The sequence below is a fragment of the Diadema antillarum genome, unplaced genomic scaffold (assembly GCF_040938485.1).
Source record: "Diadema antillarum isolate AM-2024a unplaced genomic scaffold, OU_Dant_1.0 scf00000013, whole genome shotgun sequence".
NCBI lineage: Eukaryota > Metazoa > Echinodermata > Echinoidea > Diadematoida > Diadematidae > Diadema > Diadema antillarum.
In genome coordinates, this window is record NW_027270902.1 from 1,391,068 (window position 1) to 1,407,065 (window position 15,998).

At 36.9% G+C, this 15,998-nt stretch overlaps 1 protein-coding gene across 1 annotated transcript; it reads right to left on the bottom strand.

Annotated features, from left to right (window-relative positions):
- Positions 1–9,362: 9,362 nt before the first annotated feature.
- Positions 9,363–15,739, bottom strand: LOC139721396 (elongation factor Ts, mitochondrial-like). Its single transcript, XM_071632714.1, has 8 exons — positions 15,644–15,739; positions 15,259–15,361; positions 14,456–14,631; positions 13,518–13,646; positions 12,337–12,456; positions 11,840–11,990; positions 11,038–11,247; positions 9,363–9,637 (listed from the first exon to the last, which is right to left on the bottom strand). Exons 1-8 carry the CDS (start codon positions 15,737–15,739, stop codon positions 9,423–9,425), a joined length of 1,200 nt encoding a protein of 399 aa, XP_071488815.1. The 3' UTR covers positions 9,363–9,422.
- Between the last annotated feature and the right edge of the window lie 259 nt (positions 15,740–15,998).

Sequence of the window (15,998 nt, forward strand, 5' to 3'; positions counted from 1 at the left end):
AATTTGGTCTCAAAAGTTGCGCAAGACATGAACGAGAAAAGTCTTAAAGATAGCACCATATGTTCAATCATTTTGTATTATTTGGCACATGGGTATGTTAATGTGAAGATGTTCTGTCTATGGGCAAACATAAGCAAATACTCCACTTTCACACAGTTATGTTAACATTCAGTGTATGTATGAATAGTATTTACATAATTTGTATTACATGGAGAGACCAATTTAACTCACCAATGAACCTTTTACTGTTGATATCTGTCTCTCTAGGTAAGACACAAATTCCATTGATACTTGTAATCCATTGTCACTGTCTTGGGCAAGCCTCAGAAACTCAAGCTTTCTCATTTCTTTTTTTGTTTTGTTTTGTCATTTGACCTTCTTTAAACTACAATGTATGTGTTTATAAGTTATGAGTACTTCAGAGAAAAAAAAAGAAGAGTGTATGAAGCAGTTTATATGAGCAATGCAAATCATAAATACACTAACCATTACGACACAAGTGTTTGTATAGGATTTGCATCTGTAGTGATTTTTCTTATTTGTCTGTGATATGATACACAGATTGCTGCGAGGAACAAGAAAAGGATTATGTTTTACAAAGCTAGCATCTATGAAATGATGTGGCAGATGTGTGATATATTTAGTTTTGTCAAAATATGTTTGATGTATAGACACAGTTGAATAAGATATATGGTAAAAAGTTCATCATGTTCAAGAAGTAATTTGTACAGTGATGCATGGCTGAAATCTTCACCAGCGAATACATTGGTTAAGCTTACAACCTGTACAAGTCATTCAGGGATGTATTTAAAGTGTGACTGGTCTGTTCACGTAGCTGCGTGTACCTAATGCATGTAATGTCTGTAGGTTGGAGGAGCTCATCAGGCAATGTTTAATGTTTGAAAATACTGTGAGAAACGTGTCGTACACTGAAAGTATTTGCTGAAATGGCAGAGGAATATCAGAACAGTTTGAAATTGATGCCACAAGAAAACAATGTCATCTCAATGTTTATTATGTTACACAGTATGCTATCTTTAATATAGATATAAGTGGTCAAAATTATATGATTTGGTACATGATGTGTGTCTCATTACACTTTGATTGTATCTCTTGTTTGCATGATAATGTAGTGGAAAAGGAGACACGAGACCTGAACAAATCACCCGTTATCAGATTTGAATTTTACCTGCTTTTAGTCTTTGTTGCAGATATGTGTCATACCCATAGCTATCAAGACAAACAGGATGAATGTCGAGTCTGTATTCTTCATGGACCCGATGACATGATGGGTCGTAAAATGAAAGTTATGTACTTGCAGATGTACAGTTTAGGTTTGTGTGTGTGATGTTTCCCAGTGGTACAGATATGAGTGTGGTGAGCTTTTAAACAAGAGAATATTAGTGGCTTCAAATGGTGTCTTTACGATTGTGAGTTTGTTTATGTACATTTAGGCGATATTCAGACATACATAGGTCTTGATCATAAATGGTAATTGTGGGAAATTTCCTATTTTGCACAGTGCAAACACAAATACAGCATATGAAGGTATATCAATGAATGAGCAATACAGAAAACTTGACTGTTGTATTTCCTACAGGCAATTTCTTCCCTGAATTCTTCGATAGCATTGTATGATATAGTACATGTATGACAAAATATCAGTGCCAATAAGCTGCTGCAGTACCTTGTATGTATGTTTAAATTTGCGTATGAAAGATCCTTCAAATTATGATCAATTGTAGAATAACTAGATAACAATTAAAAAACAAGTTTCTCACACTCCAGTCTCACCAATATATGTAATAACCACCATCATTGAAAAGATGGTTATGATGTGATTAATATGATTTATGAAGAGGGAGTGATCTGTTGATAAATTGTACAAGTGTATTTGGAAGTAAATCGAACAAAGTTTGATACATGTAGTGGAATAACCGTGCACATATCCGTATAAGCCTTCCACATGTTTGGTATTCAGCAGAAATTCTCTACATTTATTATGGACAGCATTATCATGGTTCAGTACATTACTAGTACAACATGTAATGGATAAATTGTGATGTTAAAGTACACTTCTGTATTGTTTTAAACATGTTCTATATCTTCCAGTGAAATTAACTAGTATTTCTTTATTGTTAAGTTATATCAAGATTGCAGGCTTTTTTCTTAGTTGTCTTGTTTTACTGAAGTTTTGAAGCTGTTATTATAAAGTGACAGTTGTTTCTTACACTTGGAAGATTTAGCAAAAAGCTGCTCATGAACATAAGGTAGGATGATACAAAGAGTATGTCTACATAGAGTATGTCTCCATAGAGTATGTCTCCATAGAGTATGTCTCCATAGAGTATGTCTCCATAGAGTATGTCTCCATAGATTCTTGTCATGGTGAATGTGTCACTGAAGATTCTTATCTTGAGAATAGTGCGTTCAAATATAACGTAATAACAGTACCAACTATGGGTAAATGGAACATACTGGTACATGTATTTTAATGATAAAACAAGGAAATATAGATTTGTTAGGATTCATGCACTCTTCAAGTTATAAGTTCTTCTCCATTGTCTTGAAAAAAAAAATAGATTGTGTGTGATTTAAGCTAAACTTATAATTTCATTAACAGGGTGTCTGTTGGTCCATTCCAAGGCATTTTCTAAGAGCTGTATGACATTTTCTATTTCTCCATGACTAGAGAAATAGTTTGTATGTGAAGAAGCCTTCCTATGATTTGTGCTTGTCAAGAGGCATGTTTTGCAAGGAGAGTACTAGCATGTGATGCACACTTGAATGTTTGTGCCTTTGTAGTATTTGTTATTTTTTAAATCAATTTATAATTTGTCATCCTCGATGTTGTAAGATGTGAATGATGAGGTAACATTGTAGGTGCTTATAATTCATCAGTTATTAGTAAATAGAAAAGTGCTAACCAGGGGTGCTGCTTTTGCCTTTTAGCAAAAATCACATCTATACATGTATCTACACTGTAGTATAAGTGTACATTGTGTGTATGACCCATCAACATTTACTGTTGCAGATGAGCTGATTCCCATGACACACATTTCCTACAGACAACTGTTAGAGAATACTCAGAACTTGCTTTATTAAATGGGTTAATTCAGATTACAAGTCAAGACATTAGACTCAAAAAGATACGGGGAGATGATTTGCTAACATTTTTACAGTAATTACTACAAAATTTAAATTTCGTTATCACATTCAGGCCAAATGTCAGATTCAAAGGATTATATTAAAGCTTTTTGTTATCCATGAAGCATGTATTCAGTAACAGTGGTGTTTAGAATTACATGTACATATTGTAGGGCCTACCCATTGTCTTTATAGGCTGTATTGTCTACATGCTTGGCTGCATCTGTAGATTTCCTCTAAACTATTTTCTGAGTGCTCGCTATGTTACTGTTGTGTGGGTCAAATTAGACTAAGTAGGCACATTAGAAATGATGGCCATATTCTGAACCCAGCAAGGGAGTACCCTGGATCTGCCATGAACAAACTTGCAGTTCATGAGGATGATGGTAGAGCCCAATTTTCAAATACCCACTGTATTGATTTTATCGTTTTATTTTGTGTATTCTGGATACACAAAAGTAAGAAAAAAAGGAGTAAAAAAACAGTTAAGTAGAGAAACCGAAATAAGCAGCTTACTACTGCTGTAATGGTACAGCAGTTTCCATCTGAAAAAAAAGCAGTGTTTTCTAGAACTCCTTGAATAACCAATGTTTTCATGACTTTGTAGAAAATATGGTCAAGTTTTTATAGCTTAATACATTATTATCAGTTCAAATAGGAAGAAATCTGTATATTTTGGATGAATTTGAATTGCTGTTTCTATTGTAATCATTGTACTGTAGAATATTTTGATTATTTGATATTGGACCCTTAGTAACATGTAGCCATTGTTTTCAGCTTCCTGGAGTTCGCTGTGTCCTTGTGTTGCAAGTAATGAAAAATCACTACAAGTAGGAAAGAAAATCATGTTAGACTGAAATACAGTCAACCTCGCGTAAGTCGACATAATCGGGACTGAGCAAAACACGTCGACTTACGCGAATGTCGACTTACGCGTAAGTCGACATTTTGTCGACTTATAAATGAAAACTAATTTCCCCTGTACAGAGTAAGATTTGGATCACGATGCGGATCGCTACCCAAATCTTACTCCTTTTGCCGCCAAAACATGCCTACTGACATCAGCAACAATAATGTTTTAGTTCATGCATAAATCTCGCGCGGGTTAGTAACGACAACGCACAATTCCCAAATCTCTAGAGAGATTTTGAGAGAGCGGGATCGGAAACCTAGGCCCGTTTCTAGACACTTTACGTCTTAAACTTGATTTGAAATATCAAACGCAAATTCCCCAAAATTGCATTAAACTTTGCGATTTAAATTCAAGTGCGTTGCTGCGAAGATGTGCGTGTGGTTTCGCATGATTCTGTCGAGATAAGTTTTCAGTGCCGACTGAGTTGAAATATGTGTCGCCATATTTGTTCTGTTTAAATTTGTATTGCCATACTCTGAAAATGAATTGTTCTCGCGCTCCTATTCGCAACATTACAGCTCTGTACGGCGCGGGCCCGTCTGAAATAAAAAGAAGAAGAAAAGTTTGTTTGAAAACGACATCTTTCAGACTACTATAACCTTCGTAAAAACAAACCTCTTTCCATTGTCGGACTAATTTAATTAACTTTGGACTGAGATTTAAACCTAAATATTCGGCATAACGAACTTTAACAATAATTCGTTGTCATTTTTTCATTGACATTTTGTGAAGCAGCATGCGTTTCGGCAGTTTGAAACGTGTGAATGTTGCGATGTCTTTCCCCTGCAAGTGCAGACTAAGTTCGGTCACGGCGAAAGTTCCGTTACGAAATAAAAAATAATGCTAGACTTTTCTACCATAACGCACTTCCGTAAATTTTTATGCGTGTAAACGCAGTTTCTGGTTTCGGACAAAACCTGCAAGTCTTTTCTGCAACGCTCTTGCTTTTTAAATACAGCGTTGCTTGTGATTTGACGGACTTGCATTTGATTTTTAGAGTTGCGTTTAAACGCAAATGAGTTTAAATTTCATACAATTTTCTAGTTTCGTATGATTATCAAACGCAAGTCTTTTCAGCGTTCCGTGTGATTTGATGGACTTGCATTTGATTTTCAGATTTGCGTTTAATTTTTAATTTTGCTTACGAAATGAAAAATAATGCAAGTCTTTTAAACAATAACACACTTCCGCAGATGTTTAGAGATGCGTTTAAACGCAATTTCTTATAGTTTCGTACAAAAACCGCAAGTCTTTTCTGCAACGCTCTTGCGTTTGAATACATGGTTATGTGTGATTTGATGGACTTGCATTTGATTTTTAGAGTTGCGTTTAAACGCAATTGAGTTTAAAAAAGTTCCCTACAATTTTCTAGTTTCGTATGATTATCAAACGCAAGTCTTTTCAGCGTTCCGTGTGATTTGATGGACTTGCATTTGATTTCTTATTTTGCTTACGAAATAAAAAAATAATGCAAGTCTTTTAAACAATAACACAACTCCGTAGATGTTTAGAGATGCGTTTAAACGCAGTTTCTTGTAGTTCCGTACAAAAACCGCAAGTCTTCTCTGCACCGCTCTTGCGTTTAAATACAGCGTTACGTGGATTTGATGGACTTGCATTTGTTTTTTAGAGTTGCGTTTAAACGCAATTGAGTTAAAAAAAGTTCCCTACAATCTTCTAGTTTCGTATGATTATCAAACGCACGTCTTTCAGCTTTCCGTGTGATTTGATGGACTTGCATTGGATTTTCAGAGTTGCGTTTAATTTCTAATTTTGCTTACGAAATAAAAAAGTAATGCAAGTCTTTTCAACAATAACGCACTTCCGTAGATGTATAGAGATGTTTTTAAACGCAGTTTCTACTTTCGTACAAAACCGCAAGTCTTCTCTGCAACGCTCTTGCGTTTAAATACATCGTTGCGTGTGATTTGATGGACTTGCATTTGATTTTTAGAGTTGCGCTTAAACGCAATTGAGTTTCAGGTTCGTACAATTATTTTCTAGTTTCATATGATTATCAGACGCAAGTCTTTTTAGCAACGCACTTGCGTTTAAATGCAAAAGTTGCGTGTGATTTGATACACCTGTATTTGATTTTTTTTTAGTTGCATTATTAGTTGCATTGTAATAAATTTTCTAGAAAGGGCCTAGGTTTTAATACCGCTTCGGAATAATTAACGTCAGAATATTCGGATTTACAAAAACATTTCATGTTCGGATAATGAATACCTACTGGGTCATAGTTAAGTGTACAGAATTTTTGCGTTTTGAGAAAAACGAGAGGGAGAAAAGGGGTAAAGTGAACTGCCTTGGGTATTACATGTAATACTCCAGTGTAAATGAGTGTATGCCCTTTCTATTCTGGGATACAAGACAACGGACGCATGGCGCGAACGCTATCCCGCGCCGTACACTAGCGAATAACCGAATAGAAATGCAGCGAATCGGAGCGGGAAAACAATTCTTTTTCAGAGAATGGCGATAAGACTTTGAGCGAAAAATTATGTCGACTTAGACGAGGGAATTAACACGTATTTCCGCTCAGTTGGCACTGAAAAATCAGGTCGACTTACGCGAGTTGTCGACTTATAAATGTCGACTAAGACGAGGAAATTTTCAAGGAATAACAAAGGCAAAAATCGGGACTTTTTTATTGTGTCGACTTAAGCGAGTTGTCGACTTATGCGATGTCGACTTAGGCGAGGTCTACTGTAAGTCCAAAGTGTTTGTGAAAGCAATGTAAGTTCCTCCATGTAATTTCTTGTCACATGATCAGTAATTATGCAGTCCACTGAACAAAATAAATTAGAAGGTAAATGTGTAAAATGATGTATCAAATGCTTGCGTCAACTGTTCTCTTTATTAAGATATATGAGTGACAATTCGAGACTGGGTGACATGTGGTAAACAGGTACAATGTATGTGGGTAGTCAATCCCTTGACAGAAAGCCAAAATGCACTTACACAGTACAGTGCACCCCCATTATATAACGAAGTCCTCGGGACCAGCAGTTTTCTTTTGTTATATCGAAATTTTGTTATAACCAAACAAATAAACAATAAAAAAACATAGAGCCAATAATTTTGCAACCTAGATTTTTATTTCCTTGTATTAAACCAGAATTTTGTTAAAACTGCGCTTGTTATAATGGGAGTGCGCTGTACAAAATTTGATGTCCTTTATGTCAGGACTGATGACATTCAGAAAGTACATGTAGAAGAAAATCTTCAGAATTGATGAGATAGGGAAAGAAAAATAGACTGAGGCTACAATTAAATGAACACACAGTGTCTTCCTCCTTGAAGAAAAACAATGCTGTGAGTGCCAAGAGAATAGGGGGAAGAAAATACAGCTGTAAATGCAAATTTTATAACTTTCTCTCTGCACATATATTTTGAACTCTTTCGGTATAACATTCGCAAAGACATTAATTCCCTATACAGTGTACATTGTACAGTGTTACCATGGTAATCTGACATCATCTACTTAAATAGGTAGTGAAGCTCATCAGATGGTCTTCATGGATACAAACTCATGGGCAACATAGTCACAAAGTATTTCACTTTTAGAGGAGACTCAAACCAGTCATAAAAATCAATATTTCATACAACTAGGTATGGTTGATTCGGGTGAACTGCAAAGACACTGTAGTGGGTTAAAGCCGGCTCACTTTTGCAAGATTTTTCTAGAATATGCATTAAACATGGTTTGCAAATTGATGAGTATACAGAGGTCATGTAAGGGCATATGGCTGTAAGTTTTGCAATCAAATGTACATGTACATTGTATCATCACACTTTTTGTACAGTATTCTGCACAAAAAGTGAGCTTTCTTACCAGTACTCCTAAATCAGCATCACCTATACAGGCAGGATTTTAATCACTTCAGATCATAAACAAACTGTGGCAATTCTATGTTTGAACCAGATTGCCTTTCTCAGATATAGTGTGCAAGAAATATAAGTGGAATTCACTGTTAACATGGGCATGCATATTTTGGAGTGTAGCAGGTACATTAAGCACCTGCTACAAATTGTACCTGTATTCCTCTGTAAGCTGCAGGTTAAAAAGTGTATAAAGGCTGAGTAGGTATACAACCTACAGGGACAATAGTAGTCTTTGGCATAACACACTTGCCTGCCCACTTTACTTTTCTCTTTGAGAACATAATTATCACTCAATAATTATAAAATCACTCTTGACAAGTGTTACTCTTCCCTCTCCATATTTTATTTTTTGTCAATGTATAATCATATTCACATAATCATTGCAGCAAAAAGAAAAAGCAAACTTGTTTCTTTAAAACTGTGTCAAGATGATGCAATTATTCATCACAGTCACTTTTATTTGCTGCTTTTTTGTACATCAAAGAAATGACATTATAGGCAAAGGTGATGGGATAATACTTCATCCACTGGAACAGGCCATTGACACTAGATAAGCTTTTCCAATTTTACGAGAGGGAATAGAGTATCAAAATCAATCATATGTATGTAGATGGCTTGTGAAATAAAACAGCGATTCACACACAACACCAAGTGTCTGGGACACTCGCCACTATGGTCATTACAACGCTGACATAAATTTTTAAAAAAAAGAAAATCCTTCGAAGATATTGTCACAAAAAAATACATACATGTGCACAAATGGAGCTTTACGACATGCACAATGGCTATGATTAAAGTAAATACACAGATTTGCTGTCATTTTATCTCTTCTTTTTTTTTATATTTTGCACTTGAGAATGAGTGTGCGCATTGACAGGCAGTTCAGCTGACCCATCTTGATATCCAACCACTCACAACAGTTTACAAGAGTTCTCTGTCTGTCAATGCTATGTAAAGGTAAACTAAACTTCAATGCCAAAATGGAGGCAAAGCTTGATAAATAATATCCTATATGATATATTAATATGAGATATTTGCAAGCTCACAAAAAAGGGGTATATTATGACAGAGAGAAAAAAAGGTGAATAAATAAGAAACATCTGGGCAAGATCTCTTTCCAAACAATCTTTAAAGATTCAGACAGAACAAATCTTGAACACCATCACCTGATTTCTCAAAGAGCAAACTGGGTTGGAGTGACTGTGCAGCACAGTGTTGGTATGTAGATGAATACACTGTAGTTCTGGATATGAATATTTCATTGGCAAAGGCACACATGCATACACTTGATCATTTTTCATGATCACACTACCATTTATGGAACTGAATTGGAGAAAAAGGCTGAACTTACTTATCATATTATCTGTTTAATTGTTTTAGCATATTTTATTTTCAAATACTGATACATGTACTATAGGGCTCCAACAATTGGAAAGGATTAGCTTTATATGTCAGGTATTTAGAGTTCTTTTAATCAGCTGTCACCAGCAGATTCTCCACACTCATATCGCACAAAATCCAAGACTTGGATGTTTTCTTGCTGCAAGAGCTCTCCTACAGTGAGACTTGGATCCAACAGGTACTCCTGGCTTAGCATCTCATCGCTCTCTGTCTCCGCTGCCGGTGGTGGTGGGGTAGTCTCCTCTGAGGACTCTGATGGAGGTTGTGTTTGCTCCTCCTTGGTTTGGACTATTTATGATGATAGTAAAGACAGAGGAGGAGAAAGTCACATTAACCTGTTGAAGACGAGTCCCAAGAACACTCTGGCAGGTGTCTGTGGGAAATGTGTGTTACAGCAAAATCATTCCATCCTTGGTTATTCAGACTGCAGCTGTAGAGTCATAGTAGGGACAGATTGGTTCTACTGAGAATGACTTAACCCTAACTAGGCCGGGGGGGGGGGGCCTTCGAGGCCCCCCCCCCTCGACGTTCCGCGCGATGTATCGCAATCGCAAAAAGCTATCGCCGCGACGTTTCATGACTTTTTTCTTTCGAGTCTCCCGCATCTTTTGACACCAAATTCGCGCGGTTCCGAAGTTACGCATAAATATGTACATGCATGTCAGACAAAAAATTGCTCAAAAACGTTAATTCGTGTACAATTTCAATGCAAACTGTGCTTTACTGGCAAATTTCATAAAAGCATGATTATTTTGGTGTTTTATTGATTAAAATCAATGAATAACATATTTTCTTGTTCGGAGCGATGTCGCGGACAAATTTCATCGAAAAAACAATGAAAAACATAAAGTCGAAAAAAACAAAGAAATACATAAGAAATTCAAAAAAACAATAAAATACTTAAGAATTTTTTCTGATATCACAATTTTTTTAAATTACATTTGCTAAGGACACTAAAAAGAATATTTACACAAAAAATGTGCCTGTTTTGAGCTTTCTTTTGTGATTTATACCAAATAGTCTGATTTTATGCATTATCATGCATAAATTAGCATAATTTAGCATAAATGATGATTTTTTGAAAAATTAACTTCATGGTATTTAGATTACATCATAGGAAATGTGTGCGCCAATTTTCGTCGCGATCGGGCGGTCGACGGCCGAGATCTGGAGGGGGGGCCTGGGAGGCCCCCCCCCCCCCGGCTCTATCAACTACCTAAATAGCCCGGCCTAGTTAGGGTTAACTAAGGGCACATGATTAATGTTTGAAGATATAGTGGATGGTTGATACAGTGCATCATCACAGAGCGTTGACTTCTGCATTCACCAGTCACTTTTTAAGCAATCTTAGCTGCCCATCTAACTTGTAAGAAACAGTGCTCTCTCTTTTAAGTGTTGCATTCCAGAATATGCAATTCTTATTTTGTTCTCATATGTATTACAAACAGACCTCATTATTAATGGGCTATTCCTGATTCTTAAATCTTTTTTTTTTGTCACTGAGCACTGTCTTACAACAGCAGTAGTCACCACACTTGACCCTATGATCAACAAGTCACACAGTGGAGATCAATATGATTGGTTCATCCTCTCTTTGGCATGTGGTTGTTTCAAAGTTCCATGATATGACAAGACTTCTTTTGCTTAATTGCAGAAACTTCTTTTCTTCATCAAATCTTTTGACTCACCCTCAGGATCTGGTGGGGTGTACACCCCTATCCTAAGTGGATTCATTCCAACTACATGCTGTGATAGTCGTCTTCCAAGCACCTCAGGCCTAAAGTTTGCTGATGTGTCGCCCAGCTTGGTGAATACAACAAGGGCGCCATATTTCCCCATAGTGCATTTGCTAGACTTCTCCTGTTGAGGCTTTTGGAGGGCTGAATGAACATAGGAACCTACAGGCACATAAAAACACAATACAATTGTAATTCATTACTAGCTAGGCATCATCACTGCTTGTCAAAATGTGCATTACAGATTTACGACACTTCTCCATTGAAACTGCACTTTACATAAACACTATTCCAGAGAAAATTTTTCCAATTTCATTTCAAATATATATATATATATATATATATATATATATATATATATTTTTTTTTTTTTTTTTTTTAATTCAAAATATGATTTAAGAATATAGCTCAAAAAAGAAATAATAAGTATTGAAGGAGACAACCTTGACAGTGAGGTTGGATACAAGAATCTGCCTTACAGTACCACAAGGGAATTCATCAGGTCCCATATAACCTTGCATGCTAACCTATGGGAAACTGAAGTTTCTTTTCTTACTCTCATTCGGACAGCTGCAATGAGCTGTGCAGAATAGAAGCAGAGCTCCACTTTCTACATATTGAACATAATTCAAGTTTTTTTAAACACATATGCGATGCATGAAAATAACATGATCCTACATGAGTTCCTTCTGATCATGGAAATGCTTGATTTGATGATGACTTACTGTACACAAAGAAGGAGATAATAACTTACCAATAAATGAATCTTGGGGAGATGACAAAAACAGGGCTCTCCTCACTGACATATTCTCACCAACTTGACCGATGGTCAAAGCTGTTGAGTCTTCCACAGTCTTGTTGTTTTCATCCACAAGAGTCTTCAGATCATCTCTTCCTAAAGAAATCTATAGAGGAACCAAAAATGCATTATCACACAATGATAGATGAATATTTATACCATTGCATCAAACACTTTTATTTCTTGGTTACAGTGGCAGATAATCAAGATTGACCATTAAATTTATTTGAGAATACAAAAATTTAAAATAACAAACTTTAAATTGATTACATTCATAAAACATGCTGGTTGAACAAAACAACTCACTGAACCACCTTGAAATTGAAAACTTCTCAATCATGATTAAATTGACAATACCAGTATTACATACTGGTGCTTGGCATGAGCACTAACACCTTTAGAGTGTATGACAGTATGGCTTTACCTCACAAGGGTAGCTCACTTTTACTCACTTTGACTATTTCTTGGTTGGAACTCTTCTCTCTTTGGCTGGCTAGAGTTGTGGCAGCAACATGGCTAACAAGGTGCTGGAATTTGGAATTTCGAGCGACAAAGTCAGTCTCACAGTTCACCTGTGAAGTAGGATAGAAAGTCAAATGTAAAACTAGAGAATAACTTAGAATCACAAACACAACTAAACTTTGTGACTCACATTCTATAACACAGTAACATTTCAAGGAGAATGAAATCCAAACATCATACATACAGAGACTCCAACCCAAAGCACCTTTTGATCTGGAGATTCTCCCGCCTGAAACCCCTAGCAAACGGGAGACTCCAAGTTGATGTGTGCGAAGCGCGAAGTTCCTAGGGTTCTAGATGCTCTCTGGTGCTATCTAAGGCTTATTTTTTCAACATACAATAGCAATAGGTAAGAAATCCTTTCCAACGGGAGACACAGAGCCAGGGCGGGTGAAATTAAATCTCAAACGGGAGAACGGGAAATTTTGCAAAAATGGGTTTTCGGCGGGAGATCTCCCGTCGAAAACGGGAGAGTTGGAGTCTCCAGGCTGTGATGTCGAGCATGGACAACCATTTACAGAAAATATAAAGAAAAATCACCATATTTTCACTTTTTATGCCTCCGCCAACGAAGTGGCCGGAGGCATTATTTTAGTATAAAATCAAACAGCACTTGACTTACCTCTTTAAGAAAGCAAGGGGGGGAAATATTATCCTTTACATATAATGTTCATCAGCAGCAAGTCAAGGAAATGTGTACTTTTAATGACAAATGAAATTTTGTGGAATTCGCTTATATATTCTTTATATTATTGTCCTTCAGTGACATCACAAACTGTTGTAGCCTTCTCATCAAGTGATGGCAATGGTGACTCTTTTCAACTGATTGTCAGATTTGCCCCAATCTTCATTGATGTGTTTAACTAATATTGCTGCATTCACTTAATCAACAAACCACATATTTCGGTTTCATTCCTCTTTAGTGAACTCTCTGCCACATGAGTTAAAATCAATAACTGAGGTAATTTGGTAATTATGAAAGCATCTTGCTTGCTATATGCAAGAATAGAGTCTTTACTATCTAAGCTGGGAAGAAATGACACTAGCTTTGAAACTTGAAACACTGACAAGACAACATCACATAGTTTCTAAATGAAGCAGCCGAGCTCACCTCTACCATGACAGCTGCATTGTCTTGACACAAGACTCCGATCAAACCCTGGGCTGTCACTCGTCCTTGAAGCTTGGTGGCCTTACTCCAGCCTTCCTTCTGGGCCTGCTCTCTCAACCAAACCTCAGCCTGAAAGAAAATCAAAAATATTTAAGTGCTGTACCTGTCCATTGTCCTGGAAACACATACTCATGACATGTTTAAGGTTATTAGATAGTGATAAGATATATGATTAGAATATTCATGAACAAGAAAGCAAATCTAAGAGCACAGACCTCTGCCGAGCAGCTCATTTCCACCAATGATCTAGATCAGTTGTGCTTCCGCAAGAGATCTGTGATTTCCACTCATAATGCATGCATGCTAAAAATTGCCCATTTTCCCAATATAGAAGCCCTTTGTTTACATCACAAGCTTCCAGCTGCAGGGTGCCTCATCCAAGTAGAGAATGCATTGTAGAGTGTGTATACATGCAAACCCCAAATATGAGCAGCTTGAACGCCCAAGTTCAATGACACTATTTGTCAAAAGATTACAAATTCCTAGACCAGTACCAAAACTCTATAATCTGTTCCCCCTGTCATTATCAACTTTTCCTGAAGGTTTCGGGCAAATCTGTTCATAACTTTTTGAGTTATTTTATATACAAACAAACAAAAAAATGAATGCTGGCAAAAAAATTACCAAAAAAAAAAATAACATAAAACATAACCTCCTTGGCAGAGGTAATTAACTGGAGGTACCGGTACATGAACACTTTATTTGCAGTTCACATTGTCACTTTTATAATTTCTCTCTGAAAAAAAAAAGGGAATCTCTATGCAAATTCATTTAAATAATAAACATCATATAATAGAAACAAATCTTCACAATCAAAACAAAGAAAGTGACATACAGACATATGTAATCAGATAATTGATTGTGGAAAAGTATGGCACCTTTTCAACATCATTGTCAAATTTCTCCAGGGCTTTCCTGCAGTTGACAAAGCTGAATCCAGTTTTCTTCCTCAACTTTGCCAAATTAGCCTTGCTGCTTGACACTGCGGTAGCAGCTACCAGCTTTAGCAGACTGGATGTGTGGAGATGTCTCACTGCTACACATAATGACAAGCCTGCAGAACAATAGGAGGAGGCAGGAACAAAGCAAGAGGTGAAAAACAACAAACAACAAACAAACAAAATACATCTCAACTGGATAATAGGCAGTGATCATTGAAACTTAGGCAATCCTGGGTTTTAGGGGGCTGAATTATTTTAGGCTTCTGAACCTCAGCACAGCCATATCCACATGTACCCCACTAAAATTGAAGAAAAAAAAATAAGTGATATGTTTCACAGCAGTACTTAGTTTAATAGTGCCCAGTATGTTTTTATCTGTTTCTACTATATATAGGTGGCTTTATGGTTTACTAAGCTATGGTTGGGGTTAGGTTAGGGGCTGTGCTGAAGTTAGAAGCCTAAAAATGAGTTAAATAATAATTTTCAGCCATCCCCCCCCCCCAAAAAAAAAAAACACACACACACACACACACAAAAAAAAGGGGGGGGGGGTCCAGGCACTGACGAGGCAGGGACTGCCCTGAAAAAGGGCTAACACGTTAGAATTAAATTTATAAATTTGGGATTACCCAACATTGGCAACAAAGCCAAAAAGATGTCTGGTTCTGGTTCTGGTTGTGTACAGTGCAGGACCGTTGTGGTATAGTGCACCGGAGAGAGAGAGGGCTGATGAAGATTACTGGTACTGAAGAAACTGGTCCCCGGGCCGACTGCAGCCTTGAAGATTGCTACTGTTTGGGAAGTTGCTATGGTGTCTGGAAGATGATTCCAGTCCACCGTTGTCTTACCAAAAAAAAGAGTAGTTATACTGATCTGTGTTTGAACTTTCAACAACAAAACACTTACTATGATTTGTGACTTGCCTTTCTACTAGGTTGTCTGCCTCAAACCCAGTAAATTTCTTTGCTTTGATTTGTCTTTTTGGTCGTATAGGTCTGAGAAAATTATTTACAGGGAGGGCTGGTACCAACCCCCCGACCACTTTGAAGTAGGAAGATAGTCTTGCGCATCTCCGCCTCGATGCTAATGTGTGAAGGTCAAGATTGGTCAGCATCTGCGTCATACTTCCTGGGTCTCTCGACTGGTAGTCTCCAGTGATGAAACGGCCCTTAACGGGCTCCTCTTCTCCTCGTCTCTGACTCTAGCTCTCATATGCCACATTTTAGCTTAATAATATAACTCCATTTTCATGTGAAGTAAATTAAATATCGCTATATCAACAAGGTTTCCATTCTGACCGAAGGTTAATCATGGCATGTTGGTTTTCTTGTAGGCACTGCCTTTATTGTATTGTTGTGTTTGGTTGTTTTGGACCACAACAGTGCAGCGCAGCGGGTGTTCCCCCAAACATAGATCCAAGCATGTGGGACTATGTGTACAGCTATACATAACTTCACCATATGAAATGGATATTTCGATA